We start from the raw sequence: 27,174 nt of genomic DNA, 5'->3' as shown, positions 1-27,174 counted from the left end.
CCCCAAGGGGTGAAGGATCTGGGAGCAGAGTCCCCTACCTAACTTCTTTCCACCATAGCCATGAAGCCCTATGGTTTCATACCTACAGAATGGGGAGTCTCCTCATACCTACAGAATGGGGAGTCTCCTTTATATGGGAGAGAAAGCCCGCCGGCTTTTTGAAGATGACAGACCTGCTCGGAACCCTGGAGTCCCAGAGTCAGCCTTGACCCTCTCTGTAGATGCTGTGATGGGAGACTAGGAGGGGTGAGGGCCTTGGTGGGGTGCTGGGCTTTGAGGCAGTGGCCAGATGGAGACAAAGGTCAGTTAGCATTTTGAGCATAGTAGAGACAATCAGGACTATGCTGTTGGGGCTTCCCACTGGAGAGGGTATCCTATGGCTGGTAAGTGCATGGCTGGTAAGTGATGGCACTGTCCCAGCCCCAGCCCGGAACAGGAGGCACCCCTCACCGCGGATGGTCAGAGTGCTGGTGGAGCTCTTAGTAGGTGTGCCCGCATCGCTGGCCACTACCCGCAGCTGGTACTGGGCGATGCGCTCACGGTCCAACTCGGCGGTGGTTGTGACCACGCCACTGGTGCTGTTGATGACAAAGTCCATGCGGGGCAGGCCCACCTGCATTCGATAGGACACTAGCCCATTCAGGCCCTCGTCCAGATCGATGGCTACCACCTGCAGGGAAGAAGAGGCTATGTGAGGGGTGAAGCCAGGATGAACACTTTCCTGGGAGTAACTTCTCCTTTCCTACCCAAAAGAGCTTAGTGTATCAAACATACTGCTGCTGTCCCCTGTGAGCCTCGGGCTGGCCGTGGTCCCCTGGGCAGCCTCCATTGGGCAGGGTGTCAGCTGGAAGCTTCTCACATTATCTCCAGTGCAAATGCACTGAGTGAGACCAGGGTGGGAAGGATCTGCTAGGACCGCATCCAGGCTTCCAAGTTTGGCCCTTCAAGTCCTGCTATCCTTTTAGGAAGCCCTTCCAGGCCTCCAGCAGGCCCTGGGACCCTATACTGTTCCATGGTCCAGAGCCCTCCCTCATCCTCCAGCCCTTCCAATGCTGGCTGCCGGTACCACTCAGCCTAAAGACCCTGTCATCTCCTGGGCCTTGACTTCACAGCCTCTAGAGGCAACTTCCCTCTCTGCTTTGTAAGTTAAAATAGAGACAAGTGTAACAGGATACTAGGGCTATTCTTTAGAGCCACATGGAGATTTCATTTTGTAGGTTAAGCCAGGCAAAGCTCCTCCCAGGGTCCCACATTGTTCTCACTGGCAATTTCAGCCCCGGTCGGAGAGATCCCAGCACATGACCCCAATACACCAAGAATTTCACAGGATCACACCTGAGGACTTGGAGAAAAGTGCGTAACCAGGGAGAAAACAAGAGCTTTGTGGTTTAAGCAAGACCCTTGTCATTGGAAGACAACGGCCCCGTTTAGTGCAGGGAATGGACAAGGCTTCTTTCTCCATGCTTCTCCAAAGCCTTCATGGATGGGCGGGGGGTTGGGGGGAAGGAGGGGCTCAGTGCTTTCCCTTTATTTGGGTCTAATCCCCGAAGAAGGTTCTTATACACGTTTAGCAGAGATCTTTCTTGGTTAAGGTCCTAGGAGGGGCTGCGGGGTGGGCACACAGCTTAAGAGGGAAACTTCCTGAATCTGAGGTTTCCCTTCACACACTCTCAGTTCCTGTAGCCCTCCCTGTGGCTCTGAGCAACTTCTGTAAAATCTGCCCTGGGGGCTTCTCTTTCCCTCCTGTCCTGAGCACCTTCCCCACCCCTAGCCCTGAGTTCGGTTACTCTCTTGCTCCTACTCCTTTGGGGATTTCTCCTTGGGGACTGGCTGCTGTGGTTGAGGTGGAGGCTCCCCCTGCTGGGCGTTTGGGAGAATAGTCCCATTTTCAGGGATCAAACACTGCCAATTTATAGAGGCAGGCACAGTGAGCCAGTGGGCAGAGCCAAGGTCATGTACTCTGGTGTCCTGAGAAACAGCCCCATCTTCTTGGAGTGGGGACAAGTGACCCCACCGTCTCATGTATAAACCACGCCACATACAACAAACTCCACAGCTGCTGTGTTCCCTGCTTCTATTCAGCTGCGTACCCTCAGCACAGCTAGGCAGGCGTGACTGCTATTCCAGCCTTCAAGTGATAAATCTGAGGCTCAGAGGGGTTGAGGAGTGCACTCTGGGTCACACAGCAATAGATGCACACGTATATTGCTTGGACTCCAGTTCCTTTCTTATGAGGCACTGGGAATGGAACTCAGGGGCTTGCTCATGCTAGGACAGGTCCCACCCCGGCTCAGTAGTCCATAATCTTAACCTTGAAGCCCTCCCAGAGTTCCTAAGACATTCCTGGTAGGACATCACAGCCTCTGAATCAGTGTCTTCAGGGCCTCGCAGAATAGAAGGGTGGCAGGCGTGGGGAGAGACAGGCATGGGGAGAGAGGCCTGACCTTTTCTGGGCCCTGGGGAGTCCGGAAGTCTTTTCAAAGCTTCCTTCCCAGTGGGAAGGGTCTCATTTCCCAGAGCCACTTGGGGCCTCACAGGAGGAAGGAAGATCACAACAGGTGTACTCAGCCACATGTCTGATGTTTCCTAGAACCATCTTCGGCTTGCAGCATTGGGGTCGTAGGCTAGACCCCCATGAGTTGGGAACTTTCTGAGCCAGAGCTCCCCAGAATGCTATCCACTCTTCTGGTTTCTGCTTCTGCCCGGGGCCTACTCCTCCTCCTTCCCCATGATGTGGTCCGTCTGCGTCTCCAAATCTGCCCGTTCTTCCAGACTTAGCTCAAGGCTCTGTCACCTGGGACCTCCCAGACTGCCTCAGTTACCCCAAGTCCCTCAGCACCAGTTGTCCAGGCTACTTGGCCTACGTACTGTCGGGAGGAGGGTGGGACTTGATTGGCACCCCTGCCCTGATGAAAATGTTTAGCCTGGACCGACACTTACTTGGTAGACAGAGACCCCTGTAGGGGTGCCTTCAAGAACCTCAGCCACAAAGGGCAGGTTCTGGAAGGTGGGGTCATTGTCATTGAGATCCAAGAGGTTCACAAAGACCGTGGCACTGCTGGTGGCCTTCAGAGGGGGTCTGCCACCTGGAAGGACAAGGAGGAAGGAGGCAGGGACGGGAAGGTGGGTGTAAGAGAAAAATGATGGAGAAAAGGAGGCGTACTCAGACCCCTCCCCAATCCCCAGGTGTCCCCGTGAGGAGGAGCTTCGGCCATGTGTCCCTTCCCAGTCCCCCCCTACTGCAGGGTGCCATGGGGGCAGTCACATCTGGGATATAGACACTATTTCATGCCTAGTGATGAGATCACCCTCCTGAGTGGGCTCCAGGACCCCTAAGGACCACCCAGGGGGGCATCCCCAGAGGTCAAGAGCCTCTGCCTATGGGGGAGCTCAGAGGTGGTGGTGCAGGAGTCCGTACAGTCTGTGACAGAGACAACGATCTTGCGCATGAGCTCCGCCTCCACGGGGTCAGGGTTCTCGCGGTCCAGCATGACGTGGGTGGTGCGGATCTTGCCTGTGGTGCTGTTCAGGCTATAGAACTTGTTGGGGGGCTGGATGCTGTACACCAGGGTGCCATTCTCCCCCAGATCTGGGTCCACAGCCACCACCTGCCCAGGAAGGAACAGACCTCTTGCTGAGTTACATCGCAGTTCCTGGCCCAGGCCCAAGAGTAGGCAGGCTCTCTTGCCCAATCAGGGCTCTGTTGGGAACAGGAAGTGGGAAGGGCATGAGATACATCAGTTTCATAGTCTGGGTTCTCGGGCATCTTCACCCGTCAGCCGACTACGTGGAAGCCCCCTTTGTATTCAAGCCTGGCTGCTCCATGTGTAAAAGTGGGATGGGCAGGGATAGGAAGGGTGGCTGGGGATGTGGTTCAGTTGGCTGAGGAGGGAACCCAGGGCTGTGAGCGCTACCGCAAGGCCGGTTCTTTCTCCCTCCAGCATTCCCAATGGTGGAGGATTTGAAAAGCACTGGGCCTCTGTGACACCAAGGCCTGGGCAGGGAGCCATTAGCTGAGCCTAGAGATGTATGGCCAGACTCAGGGTCACACAGCACCAGCCTTGGGGTGATCCTGAACTCTCTGGTAGCCTCCCAGAGTCCTGGGACAGCAGTGGCACTCACCCCTCAATCCACTATCCCTCTGTATTGCAAAACCATGACGGCATCAGAGGTGGACAGGATCATGGCGGGGTAGGAGCGGTGGGGGAGAGAGGATGGCTGTAGTCCCAGGGGCGGCATCGGGACAATGTCATTAACTTCACTACACGGGGGCAATGACAGCCAGGGCTGGTCAGCTCCTCCGTCTCACTTGGTGCAAGCTTTTATGCTCTGGCAGCAGAATTTCTCTCTGCTCTGGCTTAATCCCCAGCTGAGGTGTCTCTGGGGTCACTAGACCAGAACAGATAGATATCTGGCCAAGGGCTCCACTTGACGCCATCTCTGAGAGGCACGGAGAGAGGCTTACCGGGCAGCTCCCTAGCCAGCGAGACCCTCGTCAGCACGGACATCTCTTTCCAGGCTCACCTTATCCGACCTACACTCTCCCGGTCTTTCGGTAGCAGAAGGGGTGAAGAGGGGTCTCCCCCTTCCTATCCTGGGTTTCTTCACTGGCTTGTGACCTTACTGCCTAGTGTCTCCAGCCTCCATGATGGGGTCCCACCACCCTATTTTTCAACAGGGGACAATTCATTCCAGGCATAATTCAAGCCCGGCTGCATCGGGTTGCTGAGGGACAGGGGAAACAAGTGTTCCCTGTGTTTCTGTGTGTCTCCATAGTTACGGCCGGGACAGCCCTCTTTATCCCTGTGTCCTTCATACAACCCATCCCAGGTTAGAATGCGAGGTCAGTTTCATAGTGAGGAGGGCGCTCTCCTGCAGGGCATGCCCAGGTGGCTACCCCATACCCTAGTCGGGGGTGGGCACAGGCCTTGGTCTCTCAGCCACTCTGTGGTCATGGGGTGGTGTAGGGTGCCCTGGGAGAGGGTGGAGGCTAAGACTCTGCCTGGAGGCTCCCCACTAGGTGAGTCTGTGGACTCTCACCACGTTCCCCTCATATGTTTCCCATTTCATGCTCGTCATTTTTGGCCCACCTGACAGGGAATAATTCTCTCTCCCTCTTCTTTATTTTGCTGGAGGGCGTTGAAAGGCTCTAAATCAATGCCCATCAGCAGGTCCTTGAAGGAGGCCACAGGAGCAGCAGGGAGAGTCGGGCCCAAGCTCACTGTGGTGGTGGTGAGAGAGGCGTCAGGCTATCAGGCTTGTAGTGTATGCCAATCAGGAAGACCCTTGGCGACCACATGTCTGGCATACTGAGGCCCAGAGAGGCATGCACTCTGCAGCTCAGAGGGCACATGGGCATAGGTTCATCTGCTCACAGACTCTGAAAAATCCTTGTTTTCCATCTCCTCTGGGGTCATGGCTGGTGCTTATGCTAGAGTGGACCTTGGGAGGGTTCTAGACTACCCACAGATTCTCCAGATGAGGAAGAACCAGCCCAGCCACAGAGCTGGAGGCTGCATGAAAATGAGGCAAACGTTACCAACCCAGAGACTTAGCACAGCCTCAACCAGCACGTATCTGAGATAAACCGCTTAGCTACCGTGTGCCTCCCTATGCACACTTAGCTACCGTGTGCCTCACTATGCACACTTAGCTACCGTGTGCCTCCCTATGCACACTTAGCTACCGTGTGCCTCCCTATGCACACTTAGCTACCATGTGCCTCCCTATGCACACTTAGCTACCATGTGCCTCCCTATGCACACTTAGCTACCATGTGCCTCACTATGCACCACAGCGACCCGATGACGGGGAGACTGCAGTGGCAGTGGGAGGCATCTGCTGACAGTGGCAGCCACCAGGTCCCGGAGCTTCCGGCGTTTTGACTAATCAAAATCTGATGCAGGGGCTAGGGCGATGGCCCAGTAGGCAAAGCACTCAAGCCTGATGACCCAAGTTCAAATCCTCAGATAAACCCACCTAAATGTTGGAAGCAAAAGCACATGGTATGTGATGCTAGCACTCTCAGGGTAAAGATGGAGGCAGAGACAGGAGATCCCTGGAATCCCCTGGACCAGATAAGCCTGGAGAATGCAGTGACAGGAGACCCTGACTCAAACTAAGCGAAACACGAGGTCTGACTGCTGAGTGGTCCTCTGAACTCAGTGTGCACACCCATACTCACATACATTAACATACATCACACACATACACAACACAGCACACATACTCCACAGGATCTGACCGCAGCAATCTCAAGTGGAGACCCTTACTAGTCCCACTCTCTAGGTAGTGGGAGTGAGCACAGAGAGAGTCAGTAACTTGCCTACGGTCACAGAGCTGACAACTGGCATCACTAGGATTAGAACCCAGGTCCTTTGGTACCAGAGGCTGCCCATTTACCCACTAAGCTAGCTTCTTCCTTGTAAGCAGGCAATTTAACAGCTAAGCCTGGACTGCGGGACTTCTCAGAAGGAAACATTTTAGATGTGGCAGGGCGTGGTCAGCCTCTCTCAGAGGCGACGTATTAAGTTGGGACAGATAGAGGGAGCAGGCATAGCAGAGGTCAGGAAACAGAGCCTGGTGGGGGACTGTGCCAGTGCTCAGTCAGGGAGAGGTGAGTGTGCATGAAATGGAAAGGTCAGTGTGTGCATGTGTGCTGTGAGTGTGTGTGTGTGCATATATGCATGTGCACTCACACATGTGCATGAGTATGTGCATATGTGCAAATATGCTTATTAATATATGTGCACGAGGAAATATTGTGTACATGTGTTTTTGTTAATGCATGTGTGTGCACATGTATGTGCACGCATGTGGTGGGTGTGGGGAGGTAGGTCCAAAGGCAAGCCAGTCCCACCAATATCACCCCCTCCTTATTGTTACCTGGCTCCTTTGTTAACCGCTTTCTCCACAGTCACCTCTCTTGTGCCGCCACAGCCCTTCCTCACCTGGGCTGTGGGGAGACCCAAGGCCCTGGGGCCTCCTTAAAGTAATTACAATGCACTCACAGGTATGCTTTACGAGTATGACATTTAAAATTTCTACAGTGATTCCTCGTGAAATGACTCATCTATGACCAACTTGATTAGCGTACAAACCACTTGACTTCTGGTTTCTTGGCACTCATCATCTACAACTGGGCATTCTACCAAGCTCTGGGACATTCTTAATTCTAGAGCATCTAACCTAGAATTCATCTTTTCCTGTAATTAAATGTCGACAAACCCTACATTTCCTAATTGCAAAAGCTGCATATTGCACTTGGTAGCTATTTAATATGACAAGCTTTTAATTTTGATTTTACTCTCTTCTTGAGGAGCGTGGGACGGCATCTATGTGCCTGTCATGCTGTCTGGGGGCATATATGTCTGTCTGTCTGCCCCAGGTAACCATGCACGGTCATGTAGGCTATAAGACCGAGCGTGTGTGTGTGTGTGTGTGTGTGTGTGTGTGTGTGTAGGATATTTGCCCTACTCTGTCACTCTCTGCCATGTTCCCCTAAGACAGGGTTTTTCACTGGAGCTAGAGCTAGGCTTGTGGCTGGCAAGCCAGCAAATCTGTGTCTGTCTGTCATAGGGGTGGGGTTATAGGCATGTGGGTATAAGGCCACTCCCAACTTTTTATGAGTATTGGGATGTAAATTCAAGTCCTCATGCTCACAAAGTAGGCACTGGCACCCCGAGTCATCTCTCCATCTGACCCTGGCCTTTACACCAGAAAGATGGGAGCCAGCGGTGAGTCTGAGCAGAGGGTGACATGGGCCTGCACAAAGCCCATTCTCACTGAAGGTCTCTGCAGTCTAGTTCCCCCCACCCCGAGAGCTATCTCCCTCATTTGCCTCTCAATTTCCTTCAGGAGGAACTTCCCAGGAACACAAGGACAGACAGGTGTTCAGAGGTGGGCATTCCACAACAACTCTTGGGATCCCGAATTGAGAACTCAGAGAGGAGGTTTTGAGCCAGCACCAGGGTGCCCACAAGGTGGCAGCAGAGAGTACCAGCGGGACCCACAGCCCTAGAGACCTATGCAAGAACCCCAGCTAGAGGTTTCTAACTCTTCAGCAGCCAGGCTTTGGAAACCCATTCATTCATTCTATACCACCCGCCCTGCCTTGCTGCTTGGGGTTCTCTGGGAGGGGACACGATGCTCTATCTGAAGGTCACTCAGACCTTGCTCACGTGGAAGCACTTGGCAGGTGACGGCCACATCCCCCACCCTCTCTGTCCTTCTCTCCAGTTTCCCATTCTCTCCACTTGGTCCAGACCTTGTCACTTTAGATCTAGCTAGCGTAGAGTGAGAACACTGCAGAGCGAGTCAGGGCCCCAGGGTACCTGGGTGCAGGTTCTCAGAACCCGAGGAAAATGCTACTGAGCCTGCCCTAGTCTACCTGACTCTCCAGTTCCTCAGGGCCTGGGCCTCTGCCAGATACCCTGTGAGTCCACAGAGGGACGGGCACTGGGCCAGGTGGTTTCTAAGTCCTTACTGAAGAGCCATCAGGCTTGAGTTCAGATCCCGGCGCCATCTCTTACTAGCTCCAGGGCCTTGAGGTCTGAGTCCTGCTGCGAGGGGAGGGTATCACGGGGATGAGAGAGAATTCACGGGGCACCCTTGGGGTAGTGTAGGACAGGGCAGGTGTTCAATCAACAGGGCTACTGAGAGCTGTCAGAGTTCAGGTCCAACACAGGACTGGCTGGGTGCGAGCTGGCCAGACATTCGGGGACCAGCCTTCCTGGATGAGGCTGAATGGAGTTCAAAGATGGAGGGAAGAAGAGCTTAGACATGTGAATCCGAGAGTTGGGTAGAGCAAGTGAGGACCCTGCTGGTCTTCCGCTGCCAGCTTGCAAGCCAGCTGAAGGGCCCGGCGTCTCTGGCTAGGTTTCCTTTCCCTGCTTTAAGTCACATGTGGAACATAGCAGGTATACACAGGGCAGACAGGTAAGTGCCTGGCAACATCTGCCTGAGAATCCCTGGGGTGAGCTTCAACCCCCTGCTGAGGCAGCCCTGGGAACTGACCAGGCCAATGGCTGCAGCTACTCAAAGGTAAAGGACATGGGCTGACTCGGAAGGAAACACCAAGCTCAGGAGTCCCTGCGGCAGGCCAGGGGATCATGGCGGGAATGCATTCATCCCGGCAGAGCGGCCTGGAAGTGTTGTGTCTCTACTTACAGTGGTCACATCAGAGTCCGGAGGTGTCATCTCCACCAGGTTGATGTAGTAGGGAGCATCCTTCCAGGTAGGGTGGTTGTCATTGATGTCCAGAAGGGTGACATTCACCTGTGGGCCACAAGGGGGTGCTGTGGTCCGCTAAGGCCAACAAGGGCAAGGGCATGGTCAGGGCCCAAAGGGGTCTTAGTTACAACAGCTCTGCTAGTCTGGGTGTTTCATGGAGAGCCTCGATTGTCAGGGACAAAGTGGAGCCATGTCCCTGCCAGAGGAGGAGGCTTAGGTCTGTCCCACGACGGGGATGAGAGTGAATGTGGTGTTTTAAATCCCTGTTGGGACCCTGGCTTCCCTTACCCACCTGGTCTCAGAGACGGTGACACCCAGCCAGAGATCTGAGAGAATCCCTTGAGCCCCCTTCCGAGTCCTAGCCACGAGCCAGTGATTTCTCTGCTCACCTGCCCCCCAGGTAAATTATTTGCAGGGCTGGACTGGGATTCTTATTAGCAGGGATGGCCTCTCTCTACATGTGGTGGGCTTGCTGTGACAGTTCCAGCCAAGTGATGCCAACCTCAGCCCAGATATGCCACTTTTCCTCTCCTACGAGTCCCTGGTGCCTTTCACTATCTCCATCACTCCTTCTGTCCCCAGGAGCTCACCTAGGGCCCCCCAAGTTTCTCCCTCCTCCTACAGGGTTCTTTGAGGTGAGGAAGCCTTGATGGGCTCCCGGGCCTTCCCTGAGGGCTAGCGGCAGGGAGACCCAGCGTGGTTTCTCAGTGGGGGCCAATCCCTAGGGGACCCCAAAGGTCCCCGATTCCTGGGGTGGCTGGCTCTTCCTGGTAGGAATTGTGACCTCTGCTTAGATGCCTTGGAGAGCAGGAGAGGATTCTGGGGCTCATGTCCTCTACTTCTGCCCAGCTGGGCCTTTGGAGCAGAGAGGAAGTATCATTCTATTGTGGCCTCCTGGGTGTCTGGTGTCCTGGTGGCAAGGCCTTTCTTTCCTATGGCTGAACTTTGCAGATGCCAACTTATCAGAGTACCTCACCCTGGTTCAGGACTGGTATGCAGAGGCCTGATGAGGCAACCGGAAGGTGAGCAGGGAGGAGGGCCCTGGTCAGCAGGGTCGGGAGGTACTCACTGTGGCAATGCCAGTTTTCTGGTTGTGGCCCACACCCCCATCCACAGCCCGCACAATGAGGATGTATTCGGATTTGGTCTCTCGGTCCAGCAAAGATGTGGTAGTGATTTCTCCTATTGGACAGAGAGACAGATGGGTGACATGGCGTATGGGGGTGGGGCACAGGGGGCAGGGAGAAGGAAGTAGGCATAGAGATATCCTTGCAAGCTGCAGATGGCCCCAGTCGTGGCAGCTGCAGTCTCGTCAACTGCAGTGAGCCCATGTTTTAGAGGGGACCCAAGAGCTGGGCAACAGCACCCCACAACGGGGCAGCTCTGCAGGTATGGCGGGTGCTCACAGAGTAGGAGGGCCATTTAGTCCCAGACCCATTCACAGAACACCTGTGTCTTAGATTTGACATTATTTTTTCCTGGCCTTATCAGCTCAATCTAGTTAACGTTAGTTCCCTGCACCTCTGTTTCCACACTTGCATCAAAGGGAATTACAACAGGACACTTTTACAGTAGGGCCACTGTGGGAGTCGTGTAGTTAATGTCATGAAAACCTCAGAAGAACCCCAGGCTCTATCTAGGGATAAAGTCACTGGGACCAGTGGCTGGAGGGAGATACCCAGGCTGGAGTTCACACATGTTTTAGCCTGTGGCTCAGGCGTGGGCATGCTCGAGCCAACAGAGCTCTGAGTTAATAGTCAGGAAGTACTTGCCCAGTTACCCCATCCATGGTCTAATAATATCACCTGATTTTTTAAAAAATGTACAACAGACATGTTCAAAATAAAGTCTAATTTTGTCAGCTACTTTTGGCCTTTCCTTGTTTTTAGGCATCATAGGAACACTGATGTCACCTTGGTAGTCTTTTCTTTATCTTTTGGTGTGTGCATGCATGTGTACGTGTTTTCATGTTGTGGATGCCGGATGACAACCTTGGGTGTTGTATCCCCGGAGCTGTCTGACTTGTTTTTAGAGGCAGGATCTCCCACTGGGATAAGGGACTAGCCACTTAGACTAGGCTGGGTGGCTAGCAATCCCCAAGGATTCATTTGTCTCTGTCTCCCCAGCGCTGGGATGACAAGCCCATGCCACTGTGCCTGACATTTTTTTATACAGGTTCTAGGGATTGAACTTAGATCCTCACGCTGTGGGACAAGCACTTGTCCAACTGAGTCATCTATCTCCTAGTCTGCTTGGTAATCGTGCACTAGTAAGTGCTTGACAAATGGCTCCCCAAAGAAAACAAAGGACATTTATTGATTCCAGGGGTCTAAACACTCCCCCAGGATCACATCAAGCCACTAACTCCATGGCCTTGACCATGGTATTCCCAGAGCAGCTGTGAGCCAACAGATCTAAGAGTCCCAGTCCACAGAGCTGCAAGGAATGGTGTCTACTTTGAGAACAAAGACCTGGATTTGAATTCTCTCTATGGCTTCCTTGGGATGGGAGTCTCTGGGGAGGAGACTGGACGTCTTTGAGTCTGTTTCTCATCTGTCAGAAGGAGCTCGGAATGCCTTCTGGTCAGAGCTGTTGCAAAGATGAAGGATGGGGCTGGGGAATGGCTCCGTCAGTAAAGTCAAGCATGACAACCGGAGTTTAATCCCAGGACCCTTGTTAAAGCCTGGCACAGCAGCATGCGTTTGCAACTGCAAAGCTTTGGGGAAGGCAGAGACAGGAGGATCCCTGGAGCTCTTTGGCCGGCCAGGGCGGCTGAGTCAATGAGTTTCAGGTTCCTAGGTTCAGCGAGACACCCTGTCTCAAGAGGAACTATAGGTGAAGCTCTCACTGTTCAGAGACTGATCATTTCCTTCTGGTAGATCAGTGGTTTCCAACCTTCCTAATGCTGAGACTCTTTAATACAGTTCCTCACATTGTGGGTATCCCCCCAACCATCCAGTTATTTGTGCTGCTATTTCATAACTGTGATCATGCTACTTTTTTGAGTTGTAACGTAAATATCTGATATGCAGAATATCTGGTACTCGACCCCCAAAGGGGTCACAACCCCCAGGTTGAGAACTGCTGCAGCAAACTGAGTTTCCCCAGGCAGGCAGGGACTTCCATGGTGCCCATCTTTTTGTCCCTATTGTCTGAGCTGTGTGACATGGAGCAAGCTACTTAGCATCCTTGTGCTTGGTTCCTTTGATCGTAAAACAAGGGCCCTGGGAGATGGTTTCCCAATGCCCCCTTCACTCGGCTTTCCCTCCCCGACACAGCCACCTGTCCTGGGTTGAGCAGGGAGCCAGGGTTGGAAGACAAGGCAATGAAGATGCTACAGCCAGAGACCATAGACTGGCTAAGCTCTGCCAAGGGAGCCATGCTCCTTACTGGGTGCTATCGATTAGTGAATTGGTAGGGTTAGGAAAAATTTAATCTGTAAAAAGTTTTAAACATGAACTCTATTCATGATGGGTGGCCTTTCACATCTGGAAAATTAGATTCAATTAAGGCCACCTTTGTGTAGCAGGCCTGGCTAATGCGACCAAGCCCCTCAGAGGAAAATCTTCCCACCTTTGGGTAGAAGGCATGCTAAGGCAGCAGAAAATGTCAGGGTCCTTCCTCACTGTAGGCCCTAGGGTGGAGCTGGAGTCTCCAACCTGCAGCAGGATGTGGATGGGTGGCAGGCTACAGTTCAAATATGGCTTTATGAACCCCAAAAGTTAAAATTTGAGCTCTGGGATCAGCTAGTCAAGCACTGAGAGATCTCAGTCAAATTTTTAGTTTGGTTCTTGCCTCAGTTTCCCCATCTGGAAGATGGGGTGATGCTGGAAGGGAAATTAGCTAGTGCTGGGCACTTGGTTAATATCTGAGGCTGAGATGCTCTCTGCAGGTTCCATATCTGCAGATTAAACTGCCTTCAGATCAAAAATACTTTAAAAATTGCATCTGGATTGAGCACGTACAGACTATTTTTTCCTGTCATTATTCCTTATAGAGTGTCATAGTTTACTTGCTTGTGTGTTTTGTGAGATGGAGGTCTCAGGTGGCCAGGGTAGCCTGGAACTTGCTCTGTAGCTGAGGATGACTTTGAACTTCTGATCTTGCCACCTCTACCTCCTGAGTGCTAGATTACAGGCTTGTGCCACCACACCTGGAATGGAACCCTGACATCAAGTATACTAGGCAAGCACTCTGCTAACTGAGGTATTTCTAGCTCTGGGACAGATTGTGTGTGTGTGTGTGTGTGTGTGTGTGTGTGTGTGTGTGTATGTGCACATGTGTACATGCACACACACACACACACACACACACACACAAATGCAGTTATTCATGTCCCATAGTAACTTGCCACCTTGTTTGAGACAAGGTCTTTTGTTTGTTGCTGAGTAGCCCAGGCTGGCTTGTCTCTAAGCTACATTCTCCTGGCTGGCCCAGGAAAGGCAGCCAGATAGCACAGAGTAGCAGGTCTGGGGGCACTCACCAGAGCGGGCATTGATGCGGAACTGTGAGGACCCCTCCAATGAGTAGATGATGGATTCCTGCCCATACTCCCTCGAGCGGTCCAGGTCCGTGGCATTTAGGAATAGCACTGTGGCTCCTTTAGGAAGACAAAGAGGTAGGAGGTTGCTCTTCTGTCCCCTAGTCCCTGGAGTTAGATCCCAGCCCCTCTAGTGGCCAAACCTCAAGGAACTGTAGAGCATGATGGATGGGGTACCCAAGGGCTGAGTGGACTCAGGTCTCCACAGAGGTGAGAAGGGGCCTGGGATAGGTTCCTCTCCTTCCCCAGAAACCTGGTCCAAGCTGCAACAGTTCAAACTGCCTCTTGACCTTGCCTAGCTATCCTGTGGATCAAACTCACCCAGATCTACCAGCTTTCAAAGACACAAAGCACACAATTAAATTATTCTACATTTACTACATCCAATTTTGGCCCTGCTTTACATTATTCATAACAGAATTTATACAGGACTTTATTTTCTCATTAATGTCCAATGAAGGTCTTTCGCCTTTCGCCTCCTTTCCATCTACGTGGGATCCTGGGTTTAGGGAGGGGTTTGGGTATCCCTGCAGCCCTGGACAGATCCCACAAATGGCTTGTCCTAGAGGTGTGTCCACCCAGGATTTGGGCTGCAGCATCCTCCTACTCTTGGGAGCAGTCAGGAATTGGATATCAACCCTAGGTAAAAGCCCTGTGGCCTCAGATGAATCCTTCAGCCACTCCCCCTGCAGATGATCTAACATGGGAATCTACCTGTGGGGCTTCTGGGAAGGCTCCCTGCAAGAAGTATACAGGTGCCAGGTACTTGTGGCAGCTAAGAGGACTAGCATGGATCGGGCAGGCCCCTTTCAGGTGGCCAGGGATTTCAAGTGTGCTCTTTGGTTCCAAGGACATGGAGTTAAGTGTCATAGCCAAAGACCTTGTCTTTGCAGTGTTTCCAGGAGGATAGAGAACACAGAGGGCATTTACCAGGGATAATGTTTAGGGGATGCTAGATACAGCCTGGCACCCAACTCACTCATCTTCAGACCCTGAAGGTGCCTGGAGGCTCTTAGACCCCGGTGCAAGGAAAGGTACCCTCTAGCTCCAGCTATATTGATTTCAACTGCCTCTAAGTTCAACTGTCCTGGATACTCACTGTCCCCTCCTCTACACTGGCACTCAGACATCTTGGCAGTATGCATGTCCCATGAGGAGATCACCCCGGAGGTGAAGGTGACGCTGTCAGCCTGTCCCAAGGACAGGAACCCACAGGATATGGAACTTGTGGCGCCAGCTCAAGTTGGACCTTCCATTCTCAGGGTTACATGGGAATATACTTCAAGACCACCTTCAAAGCCATCCCACCAAAAGCCATGGCTCCGGGGACCTGCCTCGTGGCACCTAATCTCAGAACTCACCACACTCCAGCTTCTTTAATCAAGACTGTATAATTGATTACCTGTTATTCTCTTCCCACTGAACTGGCTGCAGGTGAGCATGACCCAGTGTCCAATGGAGATTCTGCACATAGTAGTGGCAATAACCAGATGCCCCCAAAGACATCCCTGAGTCGTCATGGATGCCTGGGATGTTGGCAAGGCTGCAGGCCTCCCAAACACATGTACCAAGGCTGCGGCTGCCCATTTTTGTGTGCTCTCTGTCCCATGCCCCACCTGTACCTGCCATGATGTTCTCCACCACAGACACGAAGTAGGCGGGCTTGCTGAAGGTGGGAGGGTTGTCGTTCTCATCCTGGAAGGGAGCACACAGGTCAGTGTGCCTACAGGTCAGTGTGTCTCAGGGGTACTTGGCCAACTACCCAACGTGGGAACCAAGGGGTAGCTTGGGCTGGCTGCCCTGAGGGCCTCTGGCGTCATGTCTCACCAGTGTCTAGGTATTATGAAGGCCAGGAGTCCCTCTGGCAGGCTATGTTGAAGGAGGTAGGACAGTCATTGGGGAAATGTGAAAGGGTTGGGAAGGAATACTGTGAGATCCAGAGATAGATACTAAATGAGACAGCAATCAGCTCGCCCACGGCTCCCAGTCCCCCGCCTTCCAGCCGTACTCCAAGCTTACTCCAGAAGCCTAACCCTTACGTCTTTTTCTCCCATGCAGTGTCCACCTGACATTCCCTCCCAGCTGAGTCAAGACGCAGAGAAAGGTTCTAGAAGCTCTGATAAAACCAAGGGAGAGGGCTGGAGAGATGGTTTGGTGGTTAAGAGCACTGGCTGCTCTTCTAGAAGATCCAGGTTCAATCCCAGCACCACAACTACCTAGACCTCTGGTTCCAGGGGAGCCGATGTCATTTTCTGGCCTCTGAAGGCACCAGCCACACACGTGGTACATAGACATTCATGCAGGCCAAACACCCATTGCACAGAAAGTTTTTTTAAATCAAAAATTGAGGGGGAAGCCGGGCGGTGGTGGCGCACGCCTTTAATCCCAGCACTCGGGAGGCAGAGGCAGGCGGATCTCTGTGAGTTCGAGGCTGGGCTGGACCGACAGCCTCCAAAACAATACAGAGAAACCCTGTCTCGTAAAAACCAAAAAAAAAAATTGAGGGGGAAAGGCACGGCTACACCAAAGATGCTGAAGTGTTCAATGGTTAGGCTACTCCCATAGTCAAGGCTCCAGTCCTGGACTGGCTGTCAATGGGGTTAGACAGACAGTCTGACCATACATGAGCACCAGCTTCTCATCCTCCGAACCCACCTGGCCTGCAGCCTGGTACCTTCCAGTTCTAGAACATTCCTTCCTCTGGCTCAGCCTGTAGCAGCTAAGGATGGGAGTGGAAGTCTGGCTGAGGGGCTGAACCAGGTAGGGATGAGCCCTGCGCTGTGGGAACCAGAGCCAGGTGCAGCCCACAGCTCCTCCACAAGCTCCCCAAACTCTTCCGTCAGGAAGAAGAGCGAGCACCCTGCCTTTGAGACTCTCACCATAGCTGACGACTTCTGCAATCGCTCACCGAGAATTCCTCCCAGTCGCCCTCTTCACTGAAGACTCTCTAGCTCCCTTGGCTTCGTGCTCCCCTCTCTGGCTCAACAGAGCAGCAAGAAGCCCAGGAGCTGGCTGAGTGCTCCTCTCACCCCCCCTTGTCACAATGTTCAGTGGGTTCCACTACTAGTTCCTCATGCTCAGGGAACGGGGGACTCTCCTTGGGAACAGAGCCTGCATTTGCTGAACTCTTTTGCTACAGTTCCTTCTGTAGCAAGCCGGGGAGGGATAGGATGAGGACTATAGGCAACCCCAGCCTGCTGCATGGTGAGTTCCCAGAATCGATGGGAACTCGATTTCTTCCCAAATCTGTCCCCTATTCTGTCCTGCACACGGGTACATTTTCTTCCCAAGGAACTGGAAGTCTTGGGGCTCTCCTGATACCCGGCATCCCCACAGGCCATTTGGGTCTCAACCAGGTTCCTGGCATGGGCTCAAGTGCTTTGGGTGCACACATACATCGAGACTTCTGCTTGGCTGCGTGAAGCAATGTTGAGAATGTCAGCCACAGAGCACGAGGCAGAAACTTATTAGCGGTGATATTTCCCCGGATTCTGGCGCTGCACTCGCTATTAGTTCTAATTCAGTGGCTCCCTCTATAAAAGCTTATTGTCCCCTAATGGGAAATCTACAAACCGAGTTTGACTTCTTTATTAAAAACCAACAAGCAGCGGATGAAAAGGAATCACCTGGCTCCTCTCACCTGCTCCTCCTTGCCCAAGCCTGAAGTTTCCTCCATCGCCTCTCTCCCCACGCCAGCCTGCGTGGGAAGACCTCCGCCAATTATTCAATGAAAGCTGTTTCTGTTATTTTTTTTTTCAGGCAAGAGAAAATCCTTTTGGCCAAGGGAGGAGGCAGCTTAGCAGAGTGACAGCTACTTAAAAATCACCCACGTGCAAAATCAACCCGAAGGCGGTGACCTTTTCAAGTGTGGTCCTTAGACACGAGTGACTATGCTGTCCAAACGCCCTGCTTGGGAGCCGGAGCCGGTTCTCTCAGAGGCGTGGCGGCACCTGTCTTTGTTGCCGGCTGCTCCTGCGGCCAGATGGCTGGGGTAGACTCAAGGGAAGTAAAGACCCTTCCCCCAGGGCTCTGCTGATGGCACCAGGGGGGTGTGGAAGTGGGGTCTCTTCTCTGCTGAGGCTCACTAGCTTGCCTAACCTCACCCCCACCATGGAGTGTGAGGATCAGGGCAGGAAGGCTGTTAGCCAGTCTTTCATTTGCATGGGGAAAGGCTAGCTCAGTCCTTGGCCTTCTACTTCCTGTTTGCTCTGGTCCCTTCGGGGGGAGGGCTGAGGCAAGAAGAGAAGAGGGTATGTCGTGTCTCTGTAAAGAGACACAGAGGGCACAGTCTGGGTTTCAATGTCCCGAGGGCAGATCAAAGCCTGGTTATGCCTACTGTGACCCCTTACCAGGAAGCAGCAACAGTCCACAGTCAACCCCAGGAGGCTGACAAGAGTGCAGAGTCTTGGCCCTCATCAGGGCCATTAGGTGAGAACTGTACTTTGGTTGCTTTATTGAGATAGGGATCAACCTTTAGCCCAGGCTAGCCTGGAATTGACTGTGGAGCCCAGGCTGACCTTGACCTCTTGACTGTCCTCCTGCTTTAATTTATCAGGTTACAGGTATAAATCATAAGAACCACACTTTAAGCCAGGCAGTGGTAGAGCACGCCTTTAGTCCCAGTACTTGGGAAGCAGAGGCAGGAGGATCTCATGAGTTCTAGGCCAGCCTGATCTACAGGGAGAGTTCCAAGACAGGCTCCAAAGCTATGCAGAGAAACTCTGTCTCAATCCCCCCCCCCAAAAGAACCACACTCTATTTGTTAAGACACTCCTGGCTCAGTTAATGCTATTCACAGGGTGGGGGTGGGGTCTCTGAAGTGTACTGGGCTCAGTCACATGTGGGTGAGGATGCCTTCTCTTCCCAGCCTGTGACTATGGAGAGAAAAATGTCAGGTCAGACATTCCTCAGGTGTGGGTTCAATTCCAGCTTTGTCACTGGTAAGCACAATGAAGCACTGTCACTTCTCTAGGATGACCAAGGGCCTAGAAGAGACTGTGTCACAGGAAGCCCCCGACTCCATGGTGGAGCCCCAGTGTGGTTTAGTTTCCGTATGACTAATAGCGCCTACCTAGGCTAGACCACTTCAACCTGTCCTAGTGAGTGTCGAATGTCAACTTGACACAGCCTAGAGTCATCCGATGGAATCTCAGTCAATGGAGGGGCCTGCGGCCCTGTCAGCGGGACTGCCCTGATCCACGATTGATATGGGGATGGCCCAGCTCACTGTGTACACACAAGCCCTAGCAGGTGGGCCTGGGCTGTGTAAGAAAACTACTGAGCATGAGCTAAGTGAGCCAGAGGACAGGCTAGCAAGCTTTGCTCCTTCATGGTTGCTGCTTAAGTTCCTGCCCTGACTTTCAGTGATGGACTGTGACCTGGAAGTGTTAGCCAAATAAACCCTTTCCTCCCCAGGGAGGGATGCTTTTGCTCAGAGTGTTTTATCATAGAACGAAACTAAAATCGCTCCTAACCTCCGCCGCTCTTACCCTTCCCAGTTCCCTGTTCCAAAGCCTAGAGGGTCCTGCTGGGCCTGCTGTTGTTGGCGGGGCAACTGTGTGTCCTGTCATCTCTGATGATGGGCAACAAGCCAGGGGCTGATGTGTGGCCTCAAGCCCGACTCGTAGTAACACAGAGATAGGCACCATGATTGACCCCATCTACACATGAGAAAACTGAGTGGCGAAAGCCTAGAACACGGTTAGTGGGTAGTGAAGGCAGGTTCTAAGCTTCTCCTCCATTCCTCATCACTTGGGGATGTGGCCCCAGTACCTATCACTCCTTTCCAGTTCCCCAGGGGTCATGTGCCTCAGATGCAGACAGAACGCACGGCAGGGGGTGGTGGTGGGAAAGGAGCCTGGGTGGGTCAAGGGCCAATGTGTGGCTCTGCGGAGGGCAAGGTTAGGGCCAGATTGTGATCAAGATGGGGAATCGAGGCCAGGCTGGGAGGCGTCGTCAGGGTCAGGTCATGCGATGAGCACTAGACAGGGTACATTCTGGCTCTTCAGTACTGCCCTGGTGGGTTAAGGCAGGAGGTGGTGGGTTCAAGGTGAGCCAGTGCGATAGGACTCCCATGAGTCTCATCTTCTTTTCCTCTGCCATGCTCTGAAGCCCTGACCCTCTGAATGTCCCCAAGCTGTCCCTATCTCTGCATAGACTCCCTTCCCTGCCACCCCAGAGTGCTGCTCCCATGTGTGCCCTGGGAGCTTTCTCAAGCACCACCTAGACATCTCATCGCCTCAACTCCACCCTGGTCAGTCAGGAAGCACAGTCTACTGTCCTGACAGGACTTGTCTGCCAGGAAGCTGGTCCCAGTCTCAGGCTGATTAAAGAACTGGTATATGGGGCTGCCCCAGAGGCTGCCTGGAGCTGGCTGTGACAGGAAGGCCAGCTGCAAGCCTGCTCTGGGGACTTCCCTGAGCTTGTGCTCCACCCCCGAGTATGTCCCAGCTGACAGCCTGATGGAATTCTCCCGAGGCCAGAACGTGCTAACCCCCACCGACATTCATTCACCCTCTGTTGCAAATAGGGAGGGGCATGCCAGCGCGAGCTCAGGTGTGTGTGTGTGGGGGGGTCCCAGGAGGGAAAGACCCGTGGGTCCCACCTGCTGTCAGGCCATGCTCTGTGCCCCCAGCGAGGCTGGGGGGAGCGCATATGCCAAATGAACCAGTGTGGAGATGGATTCAGGCGCTGATAATTTCAGACAGGAAGGCACTACGGTGTGTTTGATATTCATGTCAGACAGGCGGCGGGCTGCGTTCAGGCCCCTTTCTATATTCAGAGGACCGGGGAGAGAGAGGAAGGAAGAGAGGGACAAAGAGGGACAGGGAAGAGGACCAGCGATCTTCCCATCATTCCTTTGGACTCTGTGGAATGCGGCCTCTGAGGAAGGGGTCCCTAACCATCTCCCTCTTTGCCTCCCCAGCCTTGCTTTCCAGAGGGCATCACAGGGCTTCACGCGGAGCCAAAGCGGGGACGTTCATCTCTCACTGAGCTCCAGGGCCCTGGGTCTCTCTAGCCATGCAGGCAGGTGGCTTGGCAGCTGAAGCAATGGTAACAACGTGTTGGGAACAGGATGGGACAGTTACAGCTGCGGGGACACATCCCTTTCCCACTAGGCCTCTGGCATTCCAGGAAGCACTCACCACCCCTCACCCTGGAAATGTAAGGCCAGTGCCCTCGGTACTTACAAACACCTCAATGGTGACAGGCACGGTGCTATAGAGAGGGGGGATTGCCAGCATCCTTGGCCATGACCGTTAGGTATATCAGTCCATTGGGTATCTGCTCGTAATCCAGGGGGCGGCTCACACTGATCACTGGAACAACAGAAACAAGGACCTTAATAAGCAGAGTTCAGCTGCCCGGTTGCTGAGCTTCCCTCGGGTACAGACGGCATGGCAAGCCTCCCTTGGTTTGGTGACTGCCAGTGTGCTTGGCTCTGTGCTGGGCGCACCAACTGGCCACTATTGTGGTAACCAGGCAACTTAGCCATCATTTCTCTGGACTCCTCGGAACACGGCTGCCGGGGAAAGGGTTCCTCCACTATCTCCCATTTCTTTAGATGGAGACTATGCCCTCACTGAAGGAAAGGCTGGGAGGTAGCCATACACACCCGCCCAGAGAGCAGTGAGGCTCATCCAGCCTGTCTCCTCACGGACTCTAGTCACCTCAGGCTTCCCGCTGTGTCTGCATGGTTGGCCATGGGCCTGAGATGCCCAGAAAAGTCTGGCTGGTATGAAACAGCCTTGGGGAGATATGACCTCTGACCACACCCCACTGCAGCCACAGGGGCTTAGCAGCTCCCAGAAAAGTGCAGGGCATATGGGGGATGGAGGGTGCTTCCACCCCTGGAGGGGACCACGACTGCAAGGGACCCACCAACCCTTCCGGCCCGCACCACTCGTACCTCCGTAGCCTTCATACACGCTGATGTCGAAGTAGCTACCGAAGGCGGATGCATTGACGATGCTGTAGGTAATCTGGTTGTTGGGAGGGGAGTCTTCATCTGTTGCCTGGAAGGAACGGGGCAGACAGGGCCCAGTGAGCTCACCAAAGACCTGGGGCCAGGGCAGAGTGGTGTAGAGGCAGCCCAGCTTCTCTTGGCTTTTCTTCGGATGATGTAGCTCAGGTCACTTCCCGGCCCAGGACCTCAGGGACCTTCTTATTCCTCAAAAGGAACCCACTCTCTGGCTCCTGGAAAAACTTGTGGGCACAGAACTGGGCTGAAAAGTGGAGCTGGTCTCTCCCAAAGGGCGCCTGGCGTGTCAATGTCCCATATTCTCTGTCCCAGCCCCAACACCTCAGGCTATGGATCCCCCCGCCAGATAAGTCCACTATTCAGTTTGTCCCCAAGGGTCCATGTATTGATGGCTTGGTCCGCAGCGGGCAGTATTAAGGAGGTGGTTCTCAGAGGAGCTCAAGGCACGTAGGTGGGAGTCGGGGACCTCCTGCAAGAACTCAGAGAAGGAGATAACAAGCGCAGGCTCATGGGCCTTACCCTGAGCCGCACCAGCTGCGTGACAGATGGCTCGTTCTCCCTCAAAGCACCCACATAGGCATCCTTCTGGAAGGTGGGCACGTTGTCATTGACATCCAGCACATTGATCCGGACCCGGCCTGTGGTCTCCTCACCACCTCCATCCCGGGCAATGACGGTTAAAGTGAAGCGCTGGATGAGTTCGTAGTCCAGCCGAGCTATCAGCACGATGAGCCCTGTGTCCTTGTCCAGGGAGAACCTGTGTCAGGTGGGGAGGAGCGAGAGGATGCCAGGATTAAGGCAAGCCATGGATGCTCACCTGTGGGGACCAAGGACTAGGTGAGCAGGAGCTTTCCCCACTGGGCATGTTCAGACAATAGAGAACCGAGGATACAAAGTCTGTTGTCTGAAGGCTGGAGAAAGGTGCTGGGTCTTGGAGCTGATACTGTCATTTATTGGAGGGACCAGGCGTTTGGGAGGAGGCTGACTGAAGTATTCTGGGGATTATGAGAGCCAGTAAGACCAACACTCCAACTATGAGACAGGGTTTCTCTGTGTTGTTTTGGAGGCTGTCGGTCCAGCCCGGCCTTGAACTCACAGAGATCTGCCTGCCTCTGCCTCCCAAGTACTGGGATTAAAGGCGTGCACCACCACCGCCCGACCTCCAACTATCCATCTAAATGTGCCTTTTAGAAACTCATGTGAGCTGCCAGGACCGTGTGTAGGCCTTGCCTGTTCAGGAGTTACCTGCATTCAAGCCTGGAAGGTCCCTTGGGAAGCTCTGGGTCCAGAGATGGGAAGAGAGGAGAGATGATCAGGCCCCGTGAACACTGGGCCCATGAGAGCTACACTGCCCTGTGCATCCAGTCACAAATGCACCTCTGCCAGGGTTGAGGCCTCTGTCACAGAGTGTCCACCAATGCCAGTGACACACCTAATAGGGTCCTGGACTCTTCCTGATCATTCATAGACTGTCTGGGCTGTTAATACAAACTCACAGCCAGACTGCCTCTCTTGGTTGGGCTTCCAAATATATGTGACTCTGTGTGTGTGTGTGTGTGTGTGTGTGTGTGTGTGTGTGTGTGTGTAGGTGGACTTGTTTGCACATGTGTATGGAAGCCAGGGTTCAATTTAGCTGTCAGATGTCATCCCATCTACCTTGTTTTTAGAGATAGGGTCTCACTGACATGGAGCTCACCAATTTGGCCAGGCTGTCTGGCCTCTGAGTCCCACAGGACATCTTCCTGTCTCTCTCTCCCCTGGGATTACAAGCATGTACCATCACATCTAGTTTTTTTTTCCCACATGGGTTCCAGAGGGATCGAACTCAGATCCTCATACCTGCATGATAAGCACATTCCTGACTGAGATGTCACCCCAGCCCCAGGCTGCTCACGCTTAGCAGCAGCGGACCTGCCCAGTGAATTCAACCAGGGCTTCTTTGGTCATGTTAGGTTGACAGGGCTTCCCTTGGCTTCAGCTAAATTGACAAGAGGTAGGCCAGGGCTAGCCAAGGATTATATTACCGCTGTGTGCAGGGTAGCATAGGTCATGTAGTGAGACAAGTGGCCTGCCTAGTAGCCATTGAATGCTGAGAGTCACTCTCTTGGTAGAGACTGTGTATCCTGGTGGTAGAGGCCGTGTACAGAGGCCTGGCCCCGTTGCCTACCAGCTGTGTGAAGTTTCATAAGCAATCCAGCCTCTCGGAGCTGGGATTCCTGTCTGATGGCGGTGAGGAGAGTGCCGAGAACGGAGTCCCTATCAGTAATGAGGGAGGATCCGGGACCAGGCCAATACATAGTGAGCGTTTGACAGAGAGCCTGGTGCACAGTCAGGCCTCAGATGTCCTCTGTGACTGCTGGTGGCAGGAGCAGCAGTGTTAAGACTTCCGGGCTTCATAGATGCCTAGTGTTAAAACTTCCGGGCTTCATAGATTCCTGCCTCTCTACTCCCAAAGCTATGTCCAGAGAAACCTGTACCAGACAGCTTAGGGGCTTAGTCGACTGGTTCCAGTTAGAGTCAGACTAACAATCTCACTCTACAGTAGTGGTTCTCAACCTGTGGGTGGCGACACTTTTAGGGCCGAATAGCAGATATTTATACAACAATTTATAACAGTATCAAACTTGCAGTTATGAAGTAACAGTGAAAATAAGTTTATGGCTGAGGGGTCACCACAGCATGAGGAACTGTGTTAAAAGTTCGCAGCATTAGGAAGGTACCGATTCTTGGAGCTTCCCTGGGCACAGGGCAGTTGGCTGGACTCTGCGTCGTCAGAGGCTGCTTCCAAGGGGCCGGGGCAGAAACTCACCTGTCAGGGTCATCACTGAAGAAGTAGCTGACTTCCCCGAAGGTGCCCACATCATTGTCGGTTGCCTGCAGCGGCAAAAGAGATTGTGACTGGTAGGCCAGGAAAGGGCCCAGGCAGACTATGTCACTTCTAAATGCCTCCTGTGGCCCCCCAGCCAGCTTGCCCAGAGCCCATGCTGTTCAGCAAGGCGGTCACTAGTCACAGGTGACGGTCAGGTTACACGGAAGAGCACAGTCCTTCTAGAAGGCCTTGATGGCTGTGGCTGTTGGCTTCTGTTTCACCCTGGACATGGCCTCAATCTACAGTGTAGGCTGAAGAATGTCATCTGGCTTTTCTTTCCCTCTCCCCTCCTTCTCTTCTGTCTTGCATATTCAGCAGACTCTCCACAAAGGGCAGTGTCCTCGACCTGAACCCTGGTCTCTTCCTAGGCTAACGCTTTGGAGCTGGCTAGCTGTGGCTTGCCCCCAGGTACCAGTTGGCTGAGCTGACCTTGGGGTTCACTTACATGGGCTTTATTCTCAGGCTTCTCTCTAAGATCGTATGTGAATCATCAGCTAAAAATACGTTTTAATGCCTCTCTGCTCAATATTTTCTGAGGCTCTTTTCTAAAAAGCTCCCAAATTCTATGAAATCTATTAAATTCCACGTTCTTTATAATAAACCTGAATTTTCATGAGAAGCTAATGCATGCTCAGTATATCCAGCTCCGGAAGGCAGATAGATGAATAATATATTTCTATACCAAATGAATGAAATGAAAAATATGTTTATACCCAAAGAATTAAGACCTTAGTTAACCAGAAAATGTGACTACTCATAAAGATGCCATTTCTGAGAGTTCTGGGCTGCCTGCTTTCAGGGTATTCCTCCTGCACCCAGTTTCTATTCAGTGTCTCTACAACAATGGTCCTAGTGTCTGTGTACAGACAGAACTCCCCCATCCTCCACTATGGTCCTTGCCATGTTCAGAGCTGGGTTAAGCTTCTCATGTATGTACTGAATAAATACAGAAGTAGACACCAGCTCCCTGAGGGCCTCCCCTGCCCGAGCTACTCCTCATGACAACTGCTATTACCAGAGACTTAGTTCCTACCCCCCCCAAGAGATGCCATTCTTATAACAAACCCAAATGATAGATGGGGAAACTGAGGCACTTCAAAGGTTCATAGTTTACCCAAGGTTCACAGCTTGGGCTAAAACAAAGCTCACTTTGTATCCCACACCCCTGGCTGCTGAGTGGCCTCCTTTAACCAGAGAGGAGGACTGTTCCAGAAGGAAAGGGATCTGGGTATTCCAGGGCAGAAGCAACCACAACTCTCCTGGTGCCGCCTTTGTTCTCCAAGGGATGTAGGAGAAGGGAGGATTGGGGAAACTACATGCCCTGCATCCCTACGTCCCCGGGGCAGCACAGCATCCAGAGTATCACCAGATGCCAGCACTGTTTCTGGGTCTGAAGAGAGACTGACACCACGCCATGGAGTCCTTTGAGGGAGGCCGGAGTGGGGTAGAGGCTCAAGGTGGCCCCTGTGGAACCAAACAGCATCTCCTCTGCTTGAGGGAAGGGCTGGTGATGTTCCACCTGCGGGGCTCTGCCTGGCACAGTGCCTGGCACACAGCAAGGACAGGTGCTTCCTGGTGCCAAGAAATGAGCGGGCAGCATCCAACAAGAAGCGGATTGTGGGGAGGGGGAAGATGAAGAGAGAGGGGAGGAGGGAGACTCGATGGTCAGTCATGCTTGCGGGCATGATTGGGCCTGGAATCAAATAGAAGGCAAGTTGCTGGGCACACACGTGAGGGATTTTCTTGAGCGGGTTATTTGAAATGGGAAGACCATGCTAGATGCTAGAGGTACTCCGCATCAAAGGAGGTGGAAGAGCAGGCTTCAGCTTTGCCTGACCGCCTTCACTCTTGCAGGCAAGTTCCTCTACTGTAAGGCTGCTGCTACTGCTGCTGGTGGTTCCCTCACTGATATCAGAACCCAGCCTCTTCGGGCTTCCAAGTAGACAGAAGACCAGCAGCTCCCCAGGAACCCTCTAGACTTTCAGTGCTAGGTGGGACTGCTGAGGCACCAGGCCTTGTAGACGGAGCAGCCCCTGGGTTCTCAGCTTTACCAAGTGCAACAGCCATTGTTGGACTACCCAGACTTTGTCATGTAAGCCAATCTAATAAATGGTCCTTCAACAGATATTCACTCTATTGGTTCTGTTCCCCTGACCAATATGGAAGGATTTAAAAGGCACTCAAAGGGAGAGGAGTCACCCAGAGAGGAGAAGGGCAAAGTGACCCAGCAGGCACTTGGATGTCCCTGCCTTGAAAGAAGGTCCCATGCAGGTCTGGGGACTTGCCCTTCACTCTTCTGGGGGCGCTGCAGAATTGCATGTAAACTCTTGGGACAGAAAGAACTGCTGAACTCCCCTAGTCCAGCCCCTTCACTCTGGAGTTTGGGCCTAGAACAGCTGAGGCCCAGAGGAGTCCACTGGTGAGGCCCTGGGGATCAGCTGAGGCCATCTTATTGTAGACGCTGGCTGCTCCCCCCAAGGCATGCCCTCTCTTCCCTGGATGAACTGGACTCAGTTTGGCTTCCAAAGAGCCTAGCTGGTCCCTGGGGTCCTC

At 53.1% G+C, this 27,174-nt stretch overlaps 1 protein-coding gene across 1 annotated transcript in view; it reads right to left on the bottom strand.

The window, feature by feature from the left end:
- Positions 1-27,174, bottom strand: part of Cdh23 (cadherin related 23) — a 365,574-nt gene that overhangs the window by 104,539 nt on the left and 233,861 nt on the right. The window contains 12 exon segments of the mRNA XM_040732605.1: positions 451-670; positions 2,941-3,086; positions 3,419-3,608; positions 9,169-9,276; positions 10,301-10,413; positions 13,715-13,831; positions 15,394-15,466; positions 20,962-21,003; positions 21,005-21,090; positions 21,681-21,786; positions 22,272-22,509; positions 24,562-24,626. Of these exon segments, the coding sequence (XP_040588539.1) occupies positions 451-670; positions 2,941-3,086; positions 3,419-3,608; positions 9,169-9,276; positions 10,301-10,413; positions 13,715-13,831; positions 15,394-15,466; positions 20,962-21,003; positions 21,005-21,090; positions 21,681-21,786; positions 22,272-22,509; positions 24,562-24,626 (1,504 nt within the window).

The sequence above is a fragment of the Mesocricetus auratus genome, unplaced genomic scaffold, assembly GCF_017639785.1.
Source record: "Mesocricetus auratus isolate SY011 unplaced genomic scaffold, BCM_Maur_2.0 Super-Scaffold_100027, whole genome shotgun sequence".
In the NCBI taxonomy this organism is placed as follows: domain Eukaryota; kingdom Metazoa; phylum Chordata; class Mammalia; order Rodentia; family Cricetidae; genus Mesocricetus; species Mesocricetus auratus.
Note: the sequence above shows the minus strand (reverse complement) of the source record. Positions and strands in the feature narration are given on the sequence as shown.